The sequence below is a fragment of the Lichenostomus cassidix genome, chromosome 2 (genome assembly GCF_008360975.1).
Source record: "Lichenostomus cassidix isolate B80296 chromosome 2, HeHo_3.0, whole genome shotgun sequence".
Lineage (NCBI taxonomy): Eukaryota > Metazoa > Chordata > Aves > Passeriformes > Meliphagidae > Lichenostomus > Lichenostomus cassidix.
The window spans coordinates 99,838,125-99,864,774 of record NC_139482.1 but is presented as its reverse complement, the minus strand read 5'-3'; the positions used below and the strand labels follow the sequence as shown (position 1 = coordinate 99,864,774).

At 38.7% G+C, this 26,650-nt stretch overlaps 1 protein-coding gene across 2 annotated transcripts in view; it reads right to left on the bottom strand.

Annotated features, from left to right (window-relative positions):
- Window positions 1–26,650, bottom strand: part of PIEZO2 (piezo type mechanosensitive ion channel component 2) — a 285,437-nt gene that overhangs the window by 136,892 nt on the left and 121,895 nt on the right. For both annotated transcript variants that reach the window (XM_085052533.1, XM_085052532.1), the window contains exon 4: window positions 12,389–12,431. In XM_085052533.1, the coding sequence (XP_084908659.1) occupies window positions 12,389–12,431 (43 nt within the window). The remainder of the gene's footprint in view (window positions 1–12,388; window positions 12,432–26,650) is intronic.

Sequence of the window (26,650 nt, the reverse complement as noted above, 5' to 3'; positions counted from 1 at the left end):
ACTTCTGCAGATCACCAAAGTTACCAGAGCAAGTCCTAGAGCAGAGACAGGACTGAGGGAGCATCTGGAGTTGAATGCCAGATGAGAATGATTTTGAAAAGGGATACAGCAGCACATGTGTTATTTCTGATTCAGCAACTGCTCTCCAGAGATCCTCTCCAAGCACCTTCACCTGGAATTCAGCCTTGAACAAGGCTGATACAACACGTAAAAATAATAATGACATTGTGATTGACAAAGTTGTATCTTGGCTCACATGGATTCCTACAGTTCCTAAAAAAACCAAAGCATAACAGAAATAAAGATATAGGATTGACTAACAGGATGTTTCAGAGACTTCATTAAAAATTAATAGAGATCTTTGTCTTTCAAAGTTTATCATCTCTTAGACAGTAAAGAGGAGGAGGATAAAGTTCTTTGCTCGCTCATTCTGTCATGGAAAGACAGAGCCAGATGATCAGCTGATACCAATTATAAATTATTGGTCAGGATTACAGAAGGAAATGAAATATGGGGGCTGACTGATCCGATTTCTAGCAGCACTGAACTGGAGCAGATGTGAGCATCGAGCACTGCAACTCTTTCCTCCCACATGTCTTTTTCTCCTCTGAATGGTAGCCCATGAAGGGAAAAGTTGGCTTCTCAGCAAGTTCCCGTAATTCCTCTAGGTTTCCCAATAACAACATATATTCCTTTGCATTCTGACAGTGTGCAGAGACCACAAGAGTCCCCAGTGAAATGGGGGTGTTAACCTCCATTCCACTTTTCTCATCATGTGCATATGGAAAGGAATATTTACTGACTGCCTGGAAGAGTCAGTATAGAACCTTCACTCATGTCAAAAAAATGGGAAAAACCCTACACTGTGGAGCTCTCTTCCAAGCTTAGATTAATTTTTCAACACAAATGTTATTTTCTGGAAGAAAGAAACCTCACTTGTTTCCTCTATTTTTTTCTGATTAACTATTCACCACTTTACACTACTATTTCACATTAGTTCACCATTTGCCCAGAGCATCTAATACTGATCTTCCTGTATAATACAAAGTCTATAATTTTCTATTCACTCAGCTACTTTATTTAATGTGTAGAAAAGCCTTTCATGTGCCTGATTTTATTTCTCTTAGTTTTCTAGTCACTCTGAACATCTCCAGGGCTCTCAAAAAGAGGAGAATTTGACCACTCTTTAAATACAGTTTAGGACTTGTGCAGAGTGGGGTTGTTGTATCTAGCATATCAGGATGAGTGTGATTTAGACGAAAAGCTAATAGGCTTGTTAAAAAAGGAATCAGTTTTTTACCTAAAAGAACTCACTTTGTTAGCCGAAAGTATGAAATAAATGTGGAAAAACACTACTACAAAATCCACAAAAAGGTATTCTTTAACCTTTTAATTATATCAGGCTTTATATCTTTGTATGACTTTTTATCCTTGTTTTTTTGTATTCATGTGGTTTATGCACTTCGCTGATGAGTTTTTAATTCAGAAGTTACATCTGATTTGATTGTTCATTCACAACTGTATCTGCTGCAGCAATGAATCTTTTGGTTGTGCAATCACTTGCCAATGTCATCACACAGCAGCGGGATGCAGTCGGATGGCAAACACATACATATACTAAAGCTACAGGGAGACTGTAAATAAATAAAAAGTAATCAAAGCAGTTTTTTACAAGCTGAATCAAGAAGAAAGAAATATTATGACACTGCAGTGGCAGTGGGAGGGAAGGGAAGAAGATATGCCAGATGCAGATGACAGATATGCTGCCGTTTGCAGCAATGTGGGACAAATATAAAATCTGCACTACTGTTTCCACCCTGGCAGCTTGACTGCCTGCATTGTAGAGAATCAGATCTCTGACAGTCACTCAATTCACACTCATAGTGCAGGAATCAGGCTGGCATGTTGGAGACAAGGTAGCTTAAAGCCATTTCACTTCTAGACTGAGATGGACTTACAGTGTGAGTGTTGCAAGAGTCCTTCACAGCTCAAATATCACTTTGACAGTTGCCAAAGCTTTACTGGGGATGTGAAGTTTTCCTAAATTTTCACCTTCTGTAGACATGTGACCATGAAAGTCACCAACATTTCCTTACAAAGAATACACACATCCATTTACAACCCTGAAAGCTATGAGGAAAAGCTGTGAAATGTGAAACAACTTCACTCTTAAAGGTTAGAAGCCAAGAGAAAAATAATGATAATTTAAAATCATTCCACTTTGAAGCTATTCATGATTATTCTTGGCATCCAATTTTTACTTATTTTTTACTTCAGGTTTGAAAAGAGCAGAAAAACCATAAAAATACTTCAGGGAATGTATCTTTATATCTGCAAAAGAAGTAATTAATGTAGGAAGAAAAAAGAAAAACTGTTTTTTGTTTCTTACTAAACAACATTACATACTGAAATATACATATCTTTGGTATCTTCTTTAGAGGGTATCTGGTACCAAAAACCTCTTTACAGGCAGTGTAAAGTTTGAATTTCTGTTTTGGTCCAAATTTCTCTAGTAGAGAGCAATTTTAAGAGTGGAAGAATGGGACAAGCCCATATTAATTCCTGTTTTCTCCTGGCCTATCAAACAGTTCCTTTTTCCAAAAGCTTTCCACAGTGTTGGAAGAGTTGGAAAGTGGCTTTATAAAAGTATTTGGCTTGGTTTCTAAATACACCTTTGCTCTACTATTAGAGAAACACTATGGTGTGTGTAAGCAAACTTCAGCCATGCTGATAAATAAATGAGTTTCAGGTTTGTTTGATGGACTTCTCCAAGTGGAGTATATTTCAAAGTTGACTTTCCTTAAAGAAAAAAGTTAAAACAGCTTAAAACCAGTTAATGCTACAACATGAAGCCATGTAAAAGGTCAGCTCCCCAAGGTGTGGTTTAAGAGAAAAAAAACAAGCATAAAGCTTCTATAAGGCTTAAATGAAGTACAACTCAAGAGAAGTTTTACATGGATTTCTCCCCAGTAGTGTTTTCTATTTAAAATTTTATACAAGAATGAAAGAAGAAAGCTTAATGTAGTAAAATTGTTATTTTATTAGGATCAGACATATTAGAAAATAGAACACTAAGGCAAGACGATTTTCAGCAAAAGTGGATGTTTTTTGACAAAGAAACCCAGACTACTGTATTTCTGGCTTTTGAATAACTTCAGAAAAAAAATAGATTTGCTCAGCATTTTCATTTGGAAAATCGAAAGTACAGTGTTGATTCAACTAAGTTCCCAGCACTTGCAACAGATTAAACAGATTACAGATAAAATGTTCAAGAATCATAAAGATTCCTGAGTTACAAACCCAACTCCCAAAGGGACCCAGGCACTTGAGAGATGTTAGTTTGATGCTTTTAAAAAGTTAAATGTTAAAATTTAAACTGGGTGATTTTTTAACTTTCCCCAAATCCAAGAGTCCCCCTTTTTAAAAGAAAATACACTCTTCACAACACTTTTGCCAAACTCGATAAACAGCCTAAAATATGCCTAGGAAGAAGCAGTCTTGATATCACTGCAAGTCAATGCAAGACAGTCCCTACTGAGAAAGTAGGGTCATTGGCAAATGTATACTAACACTCCTGGTTCTCTACTAGATCAGGAGATAAATCCAATTTGATCCTCAGGCTCAACAACCCTAGCTTAAAATAACAAAAAAAAATTTAAAAGAGTAAAGAAGGAAAAAAATGGGGAATCTTCTTATTCCTAAAGCATCTTGTAATAAATAACACTGCAGTGTTTCAGTGCTTCTCATCTACACACAGTTAGATTTTAGATTTATCCCAGGCACGTCATATGATTAAGAGATTTATTTACCTCCAGGATGTTTGCACACCAGCTCTCTTTGTGGGTGCACAGAAGGCTGAACAGGAAGCAGGACTGTCCTGCTTCCCACAAGTAAAGTGGCTTCTTGAATTTCAGGCTATGCAGGAGGAGGATTAAAACTCAGTCATCACGCAACTGTGCTTCACCTGTATAACAAACAACATGATTTTCCTCTGGAGAACCTGGTGTGATTTGCACCTTGGATTTTTAAGGCTTGAATTCTCTCTGAATTAGAGAATTTAGAATTCTCTAAATTCTAAAGAACAGACTATATGCCTAAAAGCTAGTTTATTTATTTATACCACTAACAATGAATTTTCACCTTTGTTCCATAATGTTTACTCTTGTGAGATATACCTTTAAAATCTACTGAGTTGCTTATATAATTAAGGACTGTGTGTTGAGACATCTAGAAAATTCACATCACTGCTTTCTATGTTGTTTACAAAGAAGATGTCAAAGCAGCTGCAATCAACCCTGAGGAAATACCTTTCTTGGCATTACAGTGATGTACACTAGAGAATAGCCATGATTACTATAATTATTTTAGGTAGAGATTGTTTATGTTACCATTAAGGCAACTGCTAAAACAAAAAGATGGGGGGTTAAAACCCAGAAAAACTCTTAAATCTGCTCAAAAAAAAGGAAGTTATTTTAGTGAATGTTTACATATTTTGTGATAGTTTTATCACTTTTTTCTTAATAAAGACAGCTTTGAGAAAATCCCATAAGTAAGGAAGCAATTACTGGTCTAAGTGTTTTTAGCCATATGGTGATCATCTCCTAAAAAGCTTCTATAAAAAAGTCTCCCTTGGTGAATTATTCTTTACAGTCTCCCAGGTGTGCTGCACAAAGGCTACAAAACCATCACTAACAATATATTAAAAATATCCTATGACATGATTGCTAAGAAGAAATGTGTTTATTTTAGGAAAACCAGACTAGTATATAACAAAACTTATGGAAATGACATCTGTCGAGGAGAGAGAGGAGAGGAGAGGAGAGGAGAGGAGAGGAGAGGAGAGGAGAGGAGAGGAGAGGAGAGGAGAGGAGAGGGAGAGGAGAGGAGAGGAGAGGAGAGGAGAGGAGAGGAGAGGAGAGGAGAGGAGAGGAGAGGAGAGGAGAGGAGAGGAGAGGAGAGGAGAGGAGAGATTTGAATTGGAAGGGAACTACACTGATTATCTCATCCAACTGTTCAACCACGAAAATTTAAAGCATGTTATTAAGGGCATTGTCCAAATGGCAGGCTGACAGTCACTGCAAAGCTCAGGGCACCAACTCCTCTCTAGGAAGCCTGTTCCAAAGTTCAACTCCCTTCTTGGTAAAGGAATGCTTCCTAAAGTCTAGTCTAAACCCCCCTTGGTGGATGCAGCTTTGAACCACCCCTGCAGTTCCTTCACTGGGTACTTCAGCATGTCCCATACAGGGTATTGTTTGCTAACAGGCAATCAGAGATGGCACACTGGACTGACTACACACAGCAACATTTAATGAAAGCGAACACTGGAATAAAATCTAAGAACTTAAACTGGTTTAAAACTAGGTTTAAATTGTTTCTATTTCACTATACTGACTAAAAGATTTCAGTTGACAAAGTGTTGGTGAAAAAAAGACACTTCATTTTCTCCATATCTTCTAAAACAATGTTTTTTTTCTTTGCAAATATAATCCAATTTTTATTTTGGCTTTCTCCATAGCTCAGACTTTTATTTCAAAGGCTCATTTTTTGTCAGAGCAGTGAAGAAAACTCAATTTAAGACACAACCTCAGGCATGCAGAATCTATCAAATGAAACTGAAAACACATTTCTTCCCCATTTCCTACACTATAAACAAGACAAATAGTTCAGCACACATATGCACAAATTCCACAGTCCTGGCCACCACAACGTAACAAAAAGAGAGAAGCTTTGAAAATTATACTAAAGTAACCTCAGTACCCCTGTCTTCCCAGGTCTCAGCACCCTGTGCTGCCCTTTGCCTGGAGACAAGGGCATGCAGGTGGGAAGCCCCATCATCTGCTGTTAATTGCACCATGAGAAAAGAAGGGCAGTGTTACAGCTGGAAGGACAGGAAAAAGCCTTTCTTACGTAGTCCTCTGTCTCCAGATCCCTACTTATCACTCAGGTTTGGCAGCCTGGGGCTGAGGCTGAGATAGCCAGTAGCACGTGTTGCCCGGATGAGAAAGGTGTGGAAGGCTCAGTGTTGGTGCAGTGCAGTGCTCCCCTTGTCTTGCCTTCTGCATCCCCAGTGCTCCTTCAGGGAACACTGAATCAGGGCTCTCTGAACCCTAACCCTAAAAGCTGTTTTGGGCAGAGGATAAGGCCCTCAGTGTCATGTCTGGCCAGGCAGAGAAATGATTAAACAGAGATATCACTCAGAAGACAACACTTCTATCACAAGCAATAAACTGCTCTTTTACTGACACCCTCCCAAGGGAAGATGTTGAACTGGTTCCATCTCCTCAGCTCCTTATATTACACTTTTTGCCACATTATTCAAAGAATGTATGCAATTGTAGAATAAATTCAAAACTGCAGAATAAATTCACATTAATTAACTCCTATAAAAGTGTGATGGGTGTCATATATCAAGAACAGAAAGTATAAACAAACTAACAATTAACCTCTCTGATCTGAAGCAATTAAAGGATGGTATGCTGAAGAAGAGAACCCTGACAAAGTAAGGGGGCATGCCTGGACACTGAAAAATTAAGCACTTGCTTAAGTGCTTTGTGGCACCGGAGACTAAAATAATTATACAGATTAATATAGCTATTTTTTTCCAAAATGGTGAAAGATGTGCCTTGAAGGGCTTTCCCACATCCCTTTGATTGCACCACTACACCTATTTTTCCTTGTCGTCTCTAATTATTCAGTATTTGTGAAACACATTCAGACTGCACTGTTTCCTTTAAAATAACCTCTCAAGGATCAGACCGCGGAGCCTCATACAGCCCCTGGCTGAGGCAGTGCTCCCAAAATTATGTCCGTGGGAGCCTTGCCCAAGGAAGGACTATAGAATTCAGCTGTATGTGAACTAAGGGCTTGAAATTATGGAGCATGGTATCAGGATAAGACTTTCTATTTCAAACATATATTTATTCTTTTTACTAAATCAGCGAAGAGTGTGGGGAGAAGAGGGGGATGTCACTTTGGAAAACCATATGGTACTTTGATTTCCAAGCCAGAGTTGTGCATACTAAATATTTATAGAATCTAGTGAGATTCTCTTCTTTCTGTTTATCCCTGTCACCCAGAGAAACTCTGGCCAAGCACCAATCAAATATCCAAGAAAGCACGGGGAAGGAAAGAAAACAAATCATCAGTAGGCTTGAAATGAGCAACCTAAACCTGGAAGGAGGCGCTTGGGAAGCACCCCTGATGCATTTGGATTCCAGCGCTCACCACATGTCATGAGTGGTTTTGGAAATTGAGTTCTCAGTCTCTGCAAGGGGTAGGGAAGACATACACACAGTATTTTTGGCTGGACTGAGCAGGGGCATGTGTGGAGCAGCTGCAAAAGCAGACATTTGTCTGCTCTCAGAGACCAGAGGAAGAATAAAATTGCATCTCTCAGCGATGACAGCTAACTTGCTCCTGGAATCTCCTGGGTAAGTTGTGTCCCCCTACCTGTGGCATGCAGGGCTGCTGCATTTATTTTGCTTCAAATAAAAGCAGTGCAGCATCCTTATCACCCTGCGCTTGGGAGAGTAGTTGAAGGAGCTACTGAGGTATATAGAAGATCTCAAATATTTCTTAATAGGAGCTCATCTTCATATCCGAAGTCTAGCCTCAATATAGACATCTTCAAGGTCTTTTTCCTTGGGAGTCTTATTTCCTTCTCTGCACTTACCTACTTTCCTTTTCCTTTTGGTGTGAGAGCTACCAATCTCCAACTACCCTTTCATTCTTCAGAAATAGTAAAAGGATTAAAAAAAGCATAACAAGCCCACAACTCAATACCCAGTATTTTACTATCAGAAGCAGCTTTCACTGTCAATCACCCTCAGCACAGCATTACTTTAGACAGAATCTGGGATGCTGCTGGTGCACTTTCTACACAGATGCTGCTGCTGTACTAAGTATGGTGCAGAGAGGTCATATAAGCACGATGTAGGGTGGAAGTCATCTACTTCTGCATATAGATATTTGTAACTTCAAATTAATAATAAATTTTTGCATAACACAAAAATAACATTAATTTCAGAATCAAATTGAAGCTATCAACCAAAGAAAAGTTCTATCTTCAACAGGAAAAACTCTTTCATTTTCATAAAGATAATTACTTTTTTGTATGAACTTCATAATCAAAAGTTCCTGTCTCTATCACTGAAACAAATATTTACTACAGAAAACATACTTATTGAAGGTTCCCAAAAGCGTAATAATCACACATCTGTTATTCTTCAAATATATATTTTTTAAAACATTTGATATTTACTTAACATATAATAACAGTTGTTAAATCTTTCTTAAGTCTGTTTTGTGGAACCATAATGTAAAGCATTACACGCATAGGAGAAACACCACGAGAACAAATGCACAGAGGGAATCAAAGTCTTGTTAGTAGCTCAGTACTTACTAGTCACATTAGAAATTACAACTCAGAGAAGCATAGTAAGAGGAAGACTGGAAGCCTCCAAACCCTGCAGGACAATGAGTTCTAAGAGGTCCAATGCCATTCATTAACAGTTTTAAAATTATTTCATCATTTATAGGTCAACAAATATGTAAATACAGAATACATTTCTGTGTTCACTACTGAATCTACTAGAAAGGACATAAACCTGATCATCTGGTAGCTCAAATTAGAGAAATTCAGGTGTTTAAAAAAGGCCTTCTTTTGGTTTTAATTTTCTGCAGTGTGGCAGTAATTCCCCAGAGTTGGTGGTGGCTCTTTGCAGGCTCTGCACTGCAAGCCTCACCTCAGCCATCAGCTGGAAAAACTCTACTAAATGCATGTCAGGAGAAGACCAGTTCAGTGACTGAACTGATCCTCTACCCTTTTGAATTTTAACAGGCTTTGTGCATTAAGCTCCCTTTAATTGCCAGAGAAGCCAGGAAACAAGAACAGTCACTGTTAATTTTTTCTAACTATTCCACTTGAGATTTTGAGCGAGCCTTCCAGCAACAGGACACAAGGAAATGGCCTCAAGCTGTGCCAGGGGAGGCTCAAGTTGGACATCAGGAAGAATTTCTTCACTGAAAGGGTGGTGAAGCATTGGAACAAGCTGCCCAGGGAAGCAGTGGAGTCACCATCCCTGGAAGTGTTCAAGAAATGATGGGATGTGGCACTCAATGCTATGATTTAGTTGACAAGGTGATGTTTGCTTGAAGGATGGACTCTGTGACCTTGGGGGTCTTTTCCAACTTTATTGATTCCATGATCCTATGATTTCCACTGGGTCCTGAAGGTGACTGAAAAATCTTAAGCCTTTGAGATGAACAATGCCTTCTGAAACACATTTTTAGTCATGTTTGAAACTAAGTACAAGAGAGCTGACTGCTTTCCAGATGTTTTTATGCATATGTGGGTGCCATCTCAACATGCACCAATAATGAACAATAGTCCACACGTTAGCAGTTGCAAAAAAGTCATCCTATTTACCCATAAATCTACTTGTTTGGCTTACTAAAGATTTTTTTAAAAAAACATTAAGGTGACAGCTTGCTTGACATGAAAGTATCACACATGCTCAGCATTTTAAACCATGTTGCTTATAGCACAGCACAATACAATACAATATTTTTCCTAAATCTCAAAATTGCTCCTTAATCTTCTTCAGAAAATACAGCTGGGCACTGCAGTCTAGATCATCTTGGACAAAGGTGGTGACAACCATAGTATGCTACAATTAGCTTATTTGTAATGTCTCAAAAGACAATCAATAAAATAAAGACCTTCATTTATATCTATCAAACCCACATATACTCCTTTTAATTGAAAAGCTCTTAACTCCTGTCATTTCCTGGATATAAAGCTACTTTACTCGAGCTCCAGCATTTTTAATTTCCCTTGCATTGAAAAGCAGCATCCTCAGCTCACAAATAATGCTTACATAAAAGCCTTGCAGTCAGATCTCTTGGTGCCACAATGGTTTTCAGGATATGAAGACAACAGTAATGTAAACACTCCACTATTGCAGAATAAACACCATGTAGCCACAAAGCAGTGATGACATTACCTGTAAATTATATGGGATTAATTTTCTGCAATGTAAACTGACTGTCTATATCTCCTGTTCCTCAACCCACTCTATAACAGTTTGTTGAGAGCAATTTATATGAATCTTCCAGTTTTAAAGCAAAGATAATTCCTCCTTAGGGCATTACTTAATGTCTCTCCTTTTGTGTATCTAAAAATCTGCTTCCTCCATCCTGAATGAGAATATCCTTGCCCAAACAACACATTTAAATGCTAGTGATATTTCACAGCTGACTCAGGTGTGCCTAAGTCAAAAGCTTGCAGAGAATAGAATTTTAAATAGCCAGACATGCTGCTGCTGCTGCTGCTTCTTTCCCTAGAGTTAATACAAATAACACAAGAACAGCTGTATTGGATCAGAGCTAACATAGATGTAGCCCACTAACCTGTCTCTATTGGTGGCCAAAAAGGGATTCCTACTGAAGAGAATAAGGTTAGGGGAAGGATGTAGTGATACATCCCAGAAATAATCTCTCAGCTTTGAGAGATCTGCAGAGCCGGGATTTCTGCTTCTGTGACTGCAAGTTAAGTGTGATTCCAGCACCTAGGAATTACATATAGCAATGTATTTTCTTTGGAAACTATTCCTTAGGATACAAAAAATACTGAGCTCAAGCAATAACAGACAATATGATATTAAACAAATATTGCTATAAAGGAGTTAACACTGAACTTCACGTGTATGCTATTCATTAATCTTTTAGTCAACCAACATGAGAAGTTGTGGCCCCACAACTTGTGTTATGGGCCAGGCTGGATGGGGCTCTGAACAGCCCATGGCAGGGGGTAGGAACTAGATGATCTTTAAGGTACCTTACAACCCAAGCCATTCTATGTATCTATGATATATTCCTGTCATAAAAAAATCTTGTGCTAAAAATATAGGTAAGATAATGAATATTACTATTTTAAAACCCCCAAATCTTAATTGTTTTATCTGTGTGAAGGACTTCATCTTCCTTTTTTATCCTTGCTGGTTCTCTAAAAACAGCTGGTAAGAGAACATATTTGCTTCTATGACTATGGCAAGCAGAGTACATTCAAATCTTCACCTCATCTGTGCTAACTAATGCACTGCTTCAAATAAAGTTACACCAGGGTGAAAATCAATCTCTCAAGGTGCAGAAGTTCTGTTTGAAAGCCTTCCTACTATTCAAAGTGGAGTGGAAATAACGAGATCTGTATAGTAATCTCTTCTACATATTTGCCTCCTCTCAGACAGGCTTTTCAGCTCTAATTCAGTCTTTTAGGAATTCTCCACTTTTCATGTGGTACATTCATTGCACATACACCTAGAATGGATTCTTCTTCTTGTTTTGAAACATCTCACAAGCTGCAAATTGCCACCACAGAACTTCTAGTGGACTGAGCTAAAAAGACATTGACCCTTTCCATTCTTACTTTCAAAACACAGACACAGAGTATCAATTCATTCTAAAACTTGTCAAAACTTCTTTTTTTCACTCTGAAGGAGATAAACAGCACCAACAGGTGCTAATTTGTAATCTGGGTGATGAAAGAGTCAATAGTTTATTGTAGTGCCCTGCAGACATCTGTGGCATCATGCTGAATGAAATGCTCATCAAGGAACCAAACTGGAGGTAACTTGAGAAAAAAGAAAAAAAGCACAGCCTATTAAAAAAACCCCAAACTTTGCGGACATCAAACTTAGCAACTGAGAGTACTTAATTGTCAATAATATCCAAAACTTCAAGCAGAGAGCAGATTGTTCTGCTTACCATTTGTAGAAGAATAAAGATGACATTGATCATCTGAATCCCTCTTTATTTTACATCAGTCTTTACTTTACATCACTCTTTACTGGACTTGGCCTAGTTTAATGTACAAGACAGACGTGTTTCTGGTATGATGAGCTTGTGGCTAAGTTTGTCTGTAAGAAGTTCTTGCACTTGAGGAATGCTGCATATTGAATTTTCCTCTGATGCTGAATAGCTCTCTGCCAGCTTTTCTCCTCTTTCAACTTCATTTACTTTTGTCAACTCATATGTCAGAGATTAGAAGTTTCATGAAAAAAATGAGTGAGAGCAATATTTTCATTCATAAGACCTCCGGCCAAAAGATGTGTCACATTTTTAAATACTAGCATGCTGTATAGTCATCAGCAAACAACATCATGAGCCAAGTTCATTTGATGAATAAATTGCTTCAGATTGACTGGGGAAAGAGAAGAGGACACAAGCAGAAAAGCTGAACACATATGTGCATGACAGTATATGATTTCCACTCTAAATTTGAGGTCATTGATACATTCAATCAAATAAAATAAATAACTGTGCAAATTTGCCCGTGAAGTTTTTCTTCCTTAACTTTTTGCACTGGTAAGGGAATAAATTTATGGCTTACCTTTCAAAACCAATCTGCCGTAATGTTTTCTCCCATGTCGAACCTGCACAAAGAGAAGAAAAAACAAACACCCTCAGTAAAGAACCCTTTTTGTATGAACACTCTTTTCCTTTCCTTGTAGAGCTAAGATCTTTCTATTAAGGAGATTTTTCCTCCCCTAGAGAAGTACTTGTGAATAACACGTGTTTTCCCCAGAGCGGAGAACTGTTGAGAGAGGCCACCATGGGGTGACATAGCAGTGAGAGGGCTATCAGCCTTTACAACTCCTTTACATGGCAGAGCAGCCAGTCACTGCCAGAGCTCCCTGCAGCTCCAGGGGTGGTCTCCTCTGCTACAGCAACGTGATCTGGAAGCGCTGAGCTGGCATCTCACATCACGCACTCTTCACGTTTCAGCTTTTCATTTTACTGTAGTGTTCGCCTGATTCTTGCTGAAAGCTTTACAGCTCCTTCTGAAATCCAGCCCTTTTATTTCTAAGCAAAAGCACGGAGATGTATTCCTCCTTTATTGTTTAACCCTTCATACCCATACAAACAGTTGCAAAGGACTCTTTTTCAAAATTATCAAGGACTCAGCCCCACAAACTACTCAAATGCACAGACTCATCCAAAGAATTGCATCAAAAAATATTTCTGATGCATTTATTACAGATTTTACCTAGATTTTCTCCAAAATACAACCACCCCCACCACACACACATATATTGCAAGTATTATGGGATCAGGTTTTTTGTAGGATTTTTGATTTTTGCCAGCCTCTTTTTTTCCCCTGCTATTATGAGGTTGTTATAAACACAGGCAACTAAAAGCACAAATATCTCGAGTCATGCAGGTCTACTAGGCAAATATGTAGGAGGACACGAAGCTGGGTCATCATTTGCCCTCTGTTTTTTTACATTTCTGCGGGAAATGCAACAGGACTGCATGCCATGTAAGCAACTACAGTTCTTTCTGAATGATTAATCTGAATATTTCATTGAATTCTCAAAATCAGAGAAGTGACAATAATTCCAGTTGCTGATGCATTCCATCACCTACAGGGAAATATAAATTAGGTACAAAAAGATTCCCTGTGAGGGACATTAAGCAACACTTTTAATTGCCCCCATCCAGTGCAAAGCAGGCAGAGATTTCAGACCCATATCCAGCAAAACACACAGTGGCAAGAGACTTAAAAAGTGAGGTGGAGGAAGCTCTACCTTCACTTTATGGAAAAAAAACCCGACAAAACTCATTTCCAGAATAGCTGAGCAATGCTGATTGTTTGATCAATACCAAGATCTTCTACTGTGGCACCTGTATTTGCCAGAGGTAGGGTGAGACTGCTGCCTGCACAACTGCATGGGTACAAAACCTCTTATCACACTGAGTTCATATTTTATGAAAATAAGTCTTCTAAAGGCATCTCTAATGCAGGACAACAAATACTCACACACATTTATTTCAAATAAATGTGAAAAACAAAAGTGATGTGTAGCGCAATGAGCAATGAACATTTGACTGAGATAAATAAGGACCCACTCCATTAATGTTTTCTATTATAAGTTATTCCCCAAACCCATCACCTTCTGCACACCCCTGGAGTGTAATTGGTTTCACACAGCACCAATGAATCAAGCCATTGTTACAAAGATGACTGTGCCACTCCACAGGTAAGTGCAGGGCAGACACAAGCAATTCTCCATATATTTTATGCAATCCTGCTGGCTTTGGAAGAGCAGCCAAGAGTTTTTGAAGTCTGAAGATTTGAAGAGTGTTGAAAAGAACAAATCTCAACAGCACTTCCTAAAGCAAAGCCCAGTATTGGCATCGTTAGTCAGAGCTTCTATGCCTTCCTGTGTTATGTATAATTGTGTATGAATTTTTCACCTCGTGACTGGCTACACTTCATTTGTATTATATAGAGAGGGTCCTACTGAAGAGAGAGAGAGGAGAAAGAAAGAGAGAGAAGGGAAAAAAAAAAACTATAGAGGAAAGGGAATTGGGTCTCCATTGGTTTGAAATAATCTTTTGGCTGCAGCTGGCCACTAGAATACTCTTTGAAATGCATCTGACTCCTCTGAAGCAAAGCCTGCCAAGAACACAACTAACATTTCATATAAAAAAAATACATCTTTTTTTATGGAGTCTTATTTTAAAATGTTTATGATCTAAACATTCCGTTTTAAGACTTGCCAATTCCATTCACAATAGTATCAACTTCTACACCACACTAAAAGCCAAAAGTAAATACCCTGAGGTAACAGCAACATTAAAAAGAACAGCGCTATTAAAACTCTAGAAAACCTATTATTTGATTTAAACCTTACCCATTGCTTCCAAACACAAAGCGGGATTTAAGTCACGTAATTCTCATTAAAATCAAAAAAGGAGTAATTCAAGAATTAAAGACTTGATCCTGCTCCCAAGCAAATCAATAGGAATTTGGCTATTCAATTCAGTCTTTCTCTCTGCTGGGACTGTGGAAAATATTCACCTGTTGATGTTTAGAATCAATAAGCTACTACACTTGAGTCACTAAATTTAGTTGGCTTCTTTTTGCTTTCTCTTTTTTACCACCATGACAAACATACCATAACTGTTTATAAGAATGCCTTAATCTGGTACCCATGTAATTAAGTTGTTTTGTTTTTTTCCAAATATTTGCTCCAGAGTCCCTGACCATTCTCATTTATTCCAAAAATTCTGTTTCACATTAACAGCTCTAGCTTTAAAATCCTTAAAAAAGATGAAGCATAATGCACTTCCAGAATTTCTGCTCACATTTAACAGGAACAACAGTAACATGCATACCATGCTCACATATGCACTCAATGAAATCCTAGCAAAAGAATGAGAATACAAGAATATGAGATTTAATAAGATAAAAAACATCTTTCTAAAGTGAAAAGTTGCCTTCTTGGAGAGGTAGGCTTTCATTCACGTGGCAGTTTCCGTATTTAGTTTGGTTTGGTTACAACACTCTGCTTACTATGAACTTACTATGAGTGAGAGGACTCACAGACCACTGCTAGGTTGTTCATCTTTACAAAACATGAATTTGTCTTGCTGCTGAAGTGCACTGATGGGCATAGGGAAAACACATAATAACATATTCACAGAATCATGGAACAGCAGGTCAGAAAAGACCTCAAGGATCATCTGGCCCATCCTTTCTTGACAAAAGCATGGCCTAGACAAGATGGCTAAGCACTCTGTCTAGCTGAATCTTAAAAGTGATCAATGGTGGGGAAAAACATTGGCTAAGTGATTTTCATGCTTTCATGGAGGTTGCACAACTATTCAACTTGAGCCACATCGTGCCCTATCTACCACTACGGCGGAGATCTGTGGCTGTTCAGGGAGAAGTCTGGCATGCATTGTAGATGGAACTCGTGCCTCCCATGCCATTCCCATGCACACATGCATGAAGCTCCCTATGGATCCTGTGGTCCCTATGAGTGTGTACAGTGATCACCCACAGCCTGCTGCCTTCTTATTTCTCTGGAGTTAGTGGCTACCTTAAGAACTACATGCCTGTGCCTGACTCTGCTCTTGAGGCTTTCTAACAGTTAGAATAATAATTCTTGCATTCTTTTCTCACTGTGATCTGACATAAGGACCAGAGGGGAAAAATATGGCTTAACTGAAGCAAAAGACACTGTTTGACATTTTTCAATAAGTATTAAGTAAGCCTGTCAGAATTCAAGTATACCATCGGAACAATATGAACATCTCCACAGACTGAAATAGGATAAAATATCTGTTAATTCCATCAATCCACAGTTGAAAAGTTTTTTCTGGAGCCTGTCATTGGGGTATCACAGAGAGTCACCCAGGCTGTCTGAAGGAACAAGCAAGGTACCAAACATACCACAGTCAGCTCATGACTTACATGCAGGTATGACATACATAAACCTCTTATGATACTTCAGAAACGGGCAGATATTCTTGGAATAGTAACTTCCAAGAATAGTGATCTTGGAAGAATAGTAACTTCCAAAAGTAACAGTGATCTTTATCCTAACATCTTGAAGGGAAAGAATTTCTGAAGAACAGCTGAATTAGTAATGACCAGAAAATTCCTATTAATTTCAAAACTTTTATCTTAAACCCATAACACTTACTAGTATTCTCCAAACCACGAAAAAAAAAGAAAAGAGGAAACCCTTTCATATATTCAAGAGATAAAAAACAGTGATACAGAATACTCCAGAAATGGAAAGAAACACTTTGCTAAATCTTTCCATTGCAGGTGCCACTTCTCAACTCTGTTTCTCAAACAACAGAGAACAGGGCAGAAGTTTGCAGAGTCCAGCCCAGCCAGACTACATGGGGACGTCAGTATCTCGAATGCACACCTTAAAGCTCTCAACAACCTGGATGAACACACTGGCTCATCCTGCTAGTTTATTTTTTTTGGTAGAGACACACATACTATATAAACCATTCAGGGGTTTGCAGTTTATTTTCAATGGATTGGGAAACATTGCTCTGCTTTATATTCTCCTTCATCACCTTAGTGCTTACTAACAAGTAACTAACAAGTATTATAATTACTAACAGGCTGAAATGTACAGAATTGCAATTGAGAAAAATTGCCATATTAGGAACATATTTGTTTCAGCAGCTTCGTTTATTATTAACAGTCTTAACAGTTACTTCTTCCTAGTAGCAAGCCTCTATCTTCTTCAAAACAAACAAACAATGTTTATTTCAGAAATCCCTTTTTTTTTTTTGTTTCTTAATAAATATAAAAACACAGGTTTTACGAAACCAAAAAGTAGTTTTAGCTAGAGAAATGCAGGTGGCATAGGAAAAGAATTTTTCTTACTTGCTGCACAGTACCTCAGAGGTACTGTTAAGATTGACTCACCTGTATGTTGGCTATCCAATTGTTAGTTACATGCAACATGACTCTTACAGAAATAATAATGTCTCTCACATGAAGGGCATCAGACAATGCTACCTCAGCATTTAGCGTCTATCTGTCTATTTTGAGAAATAAATGTCTCTTAGACTTCCTCTTCCCCTGATTCAAATAACTTAGGCTATATCCTGCACTAATCACTTTGTAACTTTATCTCCAGTCTATCATCTGGGATAATAACACTTTCTTTTAACATGGTCTCCTGGTATGGAGAGATCTTCAAGTGCACTGACTGGATTCTGTTCACATGGAACTTAAGGGCAGCCCAAGGACACAACTGCCTTGTTTTTCTGTCTGTGTGACCACGGCAGAGCTAATCCACAGCAAACTCCACCCAAAACATATCAAAGCATGGCAGTCAAGGACTCTGCACCAAATGCTTCACCCCTGTCACACTGTGCTGCTTGCTGAGACAGACACAGCTCACTTCACCACTCCCTGTGCCCATCCTGGAGTGTTCCCAAAAAAGCTTCCCAGTTACAGTCACCCTGAGGGCAGGTCAGGGTGCTCACTCTTAAGATTGTTTTCTGGGCTGCATCCTATCCACTGCAGTGAGCAGTATCCTTCCCAATGCTCTGATGTACAAATAGAGCAGGACTGGATGCTCAGCACTGTCACACTCCCTATAAAACCCCAGGGACCCAAACGTGTAAGGCACAACAGCAGATTATTTCATTTGTAAAGCAACTCCTCAAGGAGAAGGAATAAGGGAAAATCTGGGATGTTATGATTTGCTGTGCATGCTGAACAGACTAAAACCACCAGTAAAATAGAAGCTTAGGGCCAGTGGTCCAGGATTCTGTCTAGATGAAGAAAGTGATTGCTGACTACATACCAGGAAAGAGTCATATCAAGAAAAAAGATCAGATGTTGCAAGTCTTTACTTGCCTTCCACTCATACCAGCTTTCAACAGATTTTTTACTGAATAAAGAGAACAAGTTTGATCCCTCCACAATAATGTCATGGGAAAGATTTACTGTGTATTTTCTCCTCTGAGGAAAATAATACATTACTATAGTGAGATACAAAAATTGCTTTCCAATGAAAAAGGAATCTTGACTCATTCTATGTTAACCGGAAAAATAATCATCATCAAAAATGCTAGTTCTCCTCTAAGGAGATGTTAATGAGTGGGAACTTTTACTAATAAAATGAGCTGAGGAGGAATATAGAACAAAGTGCAATAGCACTAACACTACGTTTGTGCATGTGCACACATATGCATATTGCTTTAAAGGGAGTATTAAGAAGACAAGGCTATGGTAAAGTGATTAGCAGCTGTATGTGAACAAAGAGTCACCTCTTCCAGCCTGTGGCTGCCCTGGGAGCTCTGGGCATCAAGAAGTGTCAGCAGAGCTCTCACAGATAAGTGGAGACCCTAAAAGCAGCTGCTTCACAGGCCAAGATTTTTTCTTTATCTTGATTAGTGCTTAGAAATGGGTGGGTGGTTGGAGGAGCATTGTTGTTTTTTTTATTTTGGCCATTTAACCTAAGATAGGCAACACCATGTGAAACACCTCTTAGTGCACCTGGGACAGAATAGATCCAGCATCTTGCTGGAGGCAGGGGCAGATTCCAGCTTACTTTGTGTGATGGTAAAACCAGTGTCTCTGAACCTGATGCAAAGTCTACACAAATAACTGAAGAGTTAATGTTAATGCATTGAGTTAATGTGCTTTGATAGTTTGCTGAAATAAATAGCAATGAGGAACAGAAAAAAAAATCAATTTTTATACATGAAGATGACCTACTAATTAAATAGCAAGTTAAGAGATGTGTGGAAAAAATAATGTCTTGGACAAAGAAAATGTGGGAAAGTACTTCCTGCGTTTGTTCTTCCAAGACAGATTTTTTTTTAAAGTGATACAGAGGTAATAAAACTAATTTAAATTGGCTGAATTGCTTCACATATTTTTTTTAATCAGCTTTTCCATAAGGATGAGAGGTTCCATAATTTTTGTAAGAATCATTACTTATTTTATCTGCTTAGATATACTATATCAGAAACACTTACAGGCATTCTTCCCCCGCAACACACACAGGCTTAAAACCACTCTTATTTTAACCTCATTTAATTTCAAATTTATTTTCTCAATGAGGCAGCAAAGCTGCAAAACCCAAAGCACTAGAATATCCTCGGGGAATGTATTCCAGATGAAATCTGAGACAGCTAGCTAATGGAAAGGGCTTTTTTACTTTTGTTTAATATTTTATTTATCTATTTGTTTGCTGTAGTGGTTGGTTAGTGGGTTTACCCAAATTTCCAAAGATACAGATTTTAATTAATTTTGCTATCTTTTGCTTTTCTTTTTGAAATAGAACTGCTCCCCTTTCCCCATCACTGCAGACCACTTAAAAAATGGATGAGGAAAAGGAAACGACGTGCAGAGCAGAACATTGTAGGTTAGCAACACAGAATCCCGCGAAGGGAATAAAGGGCAACTAATCAGATGGTCCTTAGATATGGTCAATCTCTTATTCTTTTTTACAGCACAAAACAGTGTCAGGGCTCTGGGGAGCAGCCTCGAAGGAAGGCTACTTTTCCTGCTGTTGCCATGGGGGATGTCAACCTTAAGTCAGAGAGTCACAGAGTTTAAGAGCATCAAAGTTAACTCCAGACCTTCTGAAAAGGACAAATAATAATTTAATGAGTCTTTTTTCAAGTATGGAAGATTAGCTTTGCTTTCAATTTCAAAGTAAAAGAAAACTTGTATTAAGTTTTATTTTTCATAAGCCTGAAGAAAATGAGATTTTTCTCCATGTTATTGGCAGAGAAATTCTTGTCTCCTATCCCAAGTAACACTGCTCTTTCTGCTAAAGAGTATCTTAGAGGCAAGGTTTTACCTCCAGAGTGTAAGTGACAGGCATCCTTCCAACTTCTAGAGCTACCATCTGCTTAGTTTCATTGTAACATAATATACTGTTATGAATAATAATGTCGACCTATTTTCCTGCATGTTGAATGTGCGCAGAGTGCCAGCGCCAGGAATTTGCTTTTCATTGTCTCATTTTCTCTTTTTGTCTCACCTGAAGCAGGGGAGGTGGGCAAGTGATTCTTCATGGATTTTTCAGCTTAGACACATGGGAAGGGGAAAATAAACAACAAGTGTGTCTGCAGTAGCACACCCATATACAAGAATTTATGGATGAGATAAATCAGAATAGGAAACTAGGAAATCTTGCACAAAAACAGGAGGGACATTATGATAACAAAACACAGCATTTCAGTGGTGGAATCTTTGACTCCACTAACTTTCTCCACACCATGTAAACCATGCTTTTCTCTAAAATTGCTTTCTGTTTTAAATTTTTTTCTCTAAAGCTACTAAAGAAGAACTTCATTCACATTATTACCCTCAAAGATTAAGGAACCTTTGTATGACGAAGTATGATGAAGACAGCAATTTGTTGTTAGGCATACAGTCCTGCCCACATTCACAGCTTTCAGAAAAACAAAAATCCAAAACCAAAACCCACCCAAAAAATTGTTTCAGTGACTAACATGACACAAAGATCTGAACTGCTGTGTGAAGGATGATATCCAGAATAAACTTCAGAAAACAGGCTGGAGATGTGTACAAACTTAGCACATCACCTTCCACAGAAGCAGAAGGAAGCACTTTCAAACCCTCCTTCTGTCTGCACAACATTAAGAGAAGGCAGCAGTGACTGCATCAGGCAGCAAGACATTCAGGGTGTGAAAGCTGGCTCACTCCCTGAGATTCCTTCAGAGAAGAAATCTGGATGCAGAAGGATGTGCTCCTCTGGGCAGTCATGTGAAGCAGGCACACAGACTCAAACAACCAGGATAGGGCAACAATAGCAACAGATGTTCTTTTTCCTCCCTAGAAATAGAAGATGCCTCATCTAGTTCAGCTGACAAGTGTAAACATGTAAGCACTGAACAAAGGGTTTCTTTTGGTTTAATTTTCTTTCTCTTTGCAGAGCTTACAATTCTGCAATTTTCACAAAGCTCTAGTCTGTGAGGTCAGAAAGGGCAAAGCTTTTCTGCCCTCCAGCTCCCATTCCTCTCATTCAAGACACAGCTGACCGTGTAGCTATAAGGCTGCTCATGGAAAACATAAAAAGGCAAAAGAACTGGGGAAAACGGAAGGCAGTGAGGTACCAGGCACAGAAATCAGCCCACTTCTTTGCTTCCAGACATCAGTGTTTTTAAAACACTGCTGCCACTCACTGGGAGAGGAGCCCCTACCGGCAAGGGGGTGGTTAGGAGGAATTTGGGCAACTAAAACTGGTGAGACACACCAACAGCACAGAGACCCCTAGCCACCCACAACCTCTCCTTTCCAACTCACAAACACACAAATTTCAGCAGCCCCTGCCAAGCCAGGAGAGACAGGAGTCATGCACTTTGCCTACACACCTGGAACATCTGCTGGATGTTCTCCTGCACACCTAGAACATCTGCTGGATTTCACTGCTTCTGGCAGGGAACAAGAGCCACAGGTAATCTGATCTGTGCTTTGCTAATGACCTGTGGAATAGCACCAGGAAAGCCACTAGAAGCACCCAGAGAGGTTTCATAAGGATCCAGAGCTACGTGATTGTTTTTAGTTTCATCTGTAACAGACTACAGGATTACATTCAGTGTACTAGGAGATCATTTCCCAACACTTAATTAGTATGCCACAAACAGCATGAGCACTACCAACAAATTAAAGAAATCACTGGGTTGTCTAATAATTTCCATTTTTAAAAGCACTCCATGCTTTTTATCTGTGTGCTTTAAACAGTTTACAAATAGTTTGCTCTTTCTACAGTTACAGGCTTAATTAGGGGTATTAGAAGTAATTTCTCCCCATTTAGTTTTCTTGGCTAAGTCTAAGCCAAAAAAATCAGTAAAAGCACTTAAACTTTTGTGATTTCCACATGCTATTAGATGATAAGAGTATTCTCACACTTACTTCAAGTGTGGTTATTTTGTCCTCACTGGAATGTGTTTTGAGTGCCTCATTAGGGTATTAAGAGAGTCATACCTTTTGAGTAAATACTGAAGAGAATGATGAGCAGTAATAATTTTCTACTCAGCAGGGATTTTCATGTACAGAAATCATGGGCAGTTTATATGTGTGACTCTCAAATGCATTCTTAAATCGTGTGTTTTATTTATTCACGTGCTGCTTCATTAGAAGTGATATTACATCAGGCCTAATAGGAAAAGGACAAACACTTTGTTTGCTTCTTTTCAAAGATACGTGGCCAACAACAGCAACACTTCAAAGCCACCATGAACTGGCAAGTTTTTCCAGTCCAGGCAGGTCTGAAGAACTGGAAGGTCCCACAGTGGGATTAGTATATCAAGTGATGGAACACAGGTGCAGTATTAGAGAATAAGCAGTTTATAAAGCATCTCCAAGGATGTACTAAAAACCTGATTGGAAACACTCTTGTTCTGCTCAAAATAACACACAACAAAAATGCTGCAGCTCAAGACAACTTGTCTAAAGGATATCTGTCCAGTTTCTAAAACTGTCTCACCCTAAACTTTTCTCTGCATCAATTTTAGAAAACAATACCCAGAAAATACCATTCTGGGCATCTTGGCAGTATTTTCCACAAAGCATAAAGGCTATTAAAATTTGTCTTTGCCAGCACTGAGTATTTTTTATGTGATTGTAAATGTGAGCTATTCACAGCAGTGGGGGACACTGTACCTGTGCATAGTGAAACAAAAGGAAAGACACACAGGACAGAAAAAAACCCATTTGATAAGAAAATGGGCTGGAAAGTACAAAAGAGATAGATCTCTAACCAAGAACAAGTCCTACATAAGAATATTGACTTCTGTTGAAAAGAGATGTGAATGTAAATGTTTGCATTAAATCTAAACTTAATTTAGATCTAAATTAATCTAACGTTCAGTAAATCACCCTTTATCTGGAGTGACTTCTTTGAAGACACTTTACATGAGAAAAAAAATTCACAGTCTAAAACCTGCATACCACTCTTTCTAACTACCAGTCTAGAAAGGAAAATCAGTGGTGGCAATAATAAAAAATAATAAAAAAATCAACCCTTTGGTACATTTCTTTTGTACAGCCAGTGAATGTAAAGTAGTAAGACTTCAACAGGAGTCTTGGTAATATTTCATCAAGCTTTAAAAATTATATTTCAAGGGTGGATTACCTCAAGTTTTTATACCTTTGATATCATCACATAGGATATGTGCATAGGACAGAATGACAAAATGATGCCCAAGTGGTTGTGCTTATGGGGGAAGGGAGCTCCAGAGAAAAGGGCAGAGAGCTCCATGTACTATTAACAAAGCACAGGGACATGCCAGAGGGACTCACTTCACAAGGATGCTGCAATTGCTGGTGCTTGCAGATGTTTGTCCTATAACATGTGGTCTCTAAAATCAGGCTGCAAAGCAGATGTTACTGAAACACAGTGATGATCTCATACCTCCCTCCATCTCAGAGAAAACCTGACAAGTTATAACATTAGGCACATCTATCCATAGCTAAAAATGCACCCACTGGCACATCAGTGGAGGTTTGGCAATGAAAATTGTACCACTGAGGCAAACACTTAGAAAATTGAAACTACAGGAAGTACATGGAACAAAGCAGATCTGGAACATGTAATCCCTTCAGAAGATTCAGAAATCTGTGACCTTACAAGGACCAACCTTCAAAAATCTGTACAGATTTTGCTTTTTAAGTGTCAATTTTACAGTAATGTCACTCATTCTTAACAAAATAGCAACATACAATAAAGGGGTCAGTGGATGGCTTAGCAAATATTCAATATATCAAAACTCCCAAGCTACTGGTCAGACTAGAAAAGTTGCAAGCAAAAGCAAATACTACTTGACAGATATTGGAGGTCTTTGTGAAACACTCCCTGACTGCTGTCAAATCTTTCTAAATGTTATTTTATTATGAACTGTGTACACCAGAAAAGGCACCCAAAAAAGCAGTGATTGTCACTGCCTGATCTAACAGGATCAATTTTATGATCCAAACATTTGGGCTTCATACAAGGGGAAATCTGACTCATCATGAACCTGACTTGAAGCACTAGACAAGCCAAAAACTCAAAAAAAGTCAAAATTTCTGAGGAAATCAAGGGACTGTTTGGTCCAAAAAAACTCCAAAAAGGTCAGCCCCAACACCCAGTATTCATTGCAGTTGTGGAAGAGGAGCTATATTCAAACTGTTCAAGAACTTTACGTCTGTCTCAAGTTGTAAAAACTGGCCGCACTCTAGTTTAAAGGGAAAAAAAAATACCCAAACAAAAAACCAGCCAAACAAACCCCTTAAAAACCACTTATGTACAAAAAAAGAGAAGAAGCAACCTTACAGGTTGTTAATCTGACTTATTTTCTCATCTGGCATTGGTTTCACATTACTTGAGATTTTAAAGCAATTTCTAGCTTTAAGTAAATACTTCTCAAGTCAAAATTATGTACAGAATTAAGGATTAGTTCACGAGAGAGATTTTGGACTTTGAGTAGACTTTTTCCCATTAGTGCCTCATAACGCAGCAACTGTTGAATTAGTAATGCATTTGTCAAACCTAGTAAGCAATTACAGTTAAGACATATAAAACAAATTACTACTCCATTTCAGCATGTGAATAGCAAAAGTTTGGCATGAGGTTCTAATTATCTACTTAACGTGAGTCATGCCAAAACCAGTGGGACAAATTGTATCTTAACTCCTCATGTGACCCCACTGAATCCAGCTTCCCTGCATCACAGCACCAGCCTGAAAAGTGGAGTGTCCAGCGGGACTTGTCTGGGTGCAGCAGCAAGCCTGGGGGCACCAAAAGTCAAAGATGAGAACAAATGCAACAAGCCAGCTCAAGTGATTCCTCTGAGGGGGTCAAACCTCTACCAGGAATAATTAATGGCTTCTTTTCTACAGCACAGTGAAGAAATAAATACTTACACTACGTCAAAAATAAGGGCCTGGGCTCTGTACAGAAAAACCTGGCACAAACAAGCGACTTTTGGTTGATAGGTTTTCGTACATGAACTATGGACCCTGAAAGATGCTAGACAGCCCGACCTCCTACTAGCTCTCTTTTGGCAGTGAAATAGAGACAGGCTGACACTGGAGATCAGGTTTTTTCAAAAATCCTGTTAAATAATTCAGGGCTTTATCTCTTGCACAGCTGCTCTTAGCAGTTTCCTTGGAGTGATGTGGGAGCTGTGAGCAGAATTATCTCTTAGCTTTGAGAGCTGCATGTAACTTCCTATTACATTGTATGCTGAAAAGTATGCATTAAACCAATACAGATACTGAATTTCACAGGAGACAATGAAAAATTAAAAGTATTAAAAGGAAAATAAAGAGTTGCTTTAATGTGTTGCCATCTCACATGTCAAAGGGAAGCCAAAAAACAAATTCTGCACTTTGATTTACGAGCCAGCTCACCAGAGATCTGAACTGTTGCTCTTAAGATACCTCACATTTTGTGCATTCCTATGCCAAGGACTCAATTCTCTCAATTTTCTTTCTAAATTCAAGGACAATGTCTTTCCTGGGGGATTTGCTGGCACCAGTACTGTCTAAGGGCCAGGAAACGGCAGAATCCAGCTGAGCTGAGGGTTGTGTAAAAACACAGAAGTACACAGTGATTGCCTTGAAAAATCTGCAGTCCAGACAGGATACAAAAGCTGGAGGAAATGCTAAAATTCAGGATATCAGGAAAGGCTAAGAGAAAAGTAGCCTCTAGGCTATATTGAGCTGGGACACAACACTGAATCGTGATGCTCAGTAAAGTGCTTTTGCAGATTCTCATCTTTCCTCAGGTGGGAGGAAGTTTCTCTTTCGGTAGCTCATAAGGGACAGAGACAATGTCCTCCTGTATCAGGCCAAACAAACACTCACATTTCTCAAATCCTCTCTCTTATTCATTCCTCTTTGAAGCTGGCCTAACAAAATGGCTGTGGATGATGGCTGTGTCCTGGAGAAGCTCCTCCAGGAGCTCAAATCTTGTCTAAAGTGAGAAAATTAACAAATAATGACTTTTTGATTTACTGCAAATCACATCTCTCCCTCTCTCAATGCTATTTCCCCCATTAGCTCACTGAAGAAGATAATTTTTTTTTACTGCTGTTTCCAAGTGCCTTGAAACCTGACATTTAGAACCTCTGCGTACACCTAAAACACTGGAAGTGTCTGAGAGCCTTTGGAGTGAGCCACTGGGAGAAGAGTGGATTTGTCAAGCAGTGGCATCAGAACTATAAGACTATGAGATTAACATCTTTTTACTTATTTTATTTTCAAGAGATTCTTTCAGTGTCAACAGAAAGGAACCACAAAATACTCAGGTTAAATGTTTGCATGACAAACAAGCTAGCAATAGCATTTGCACTTCTG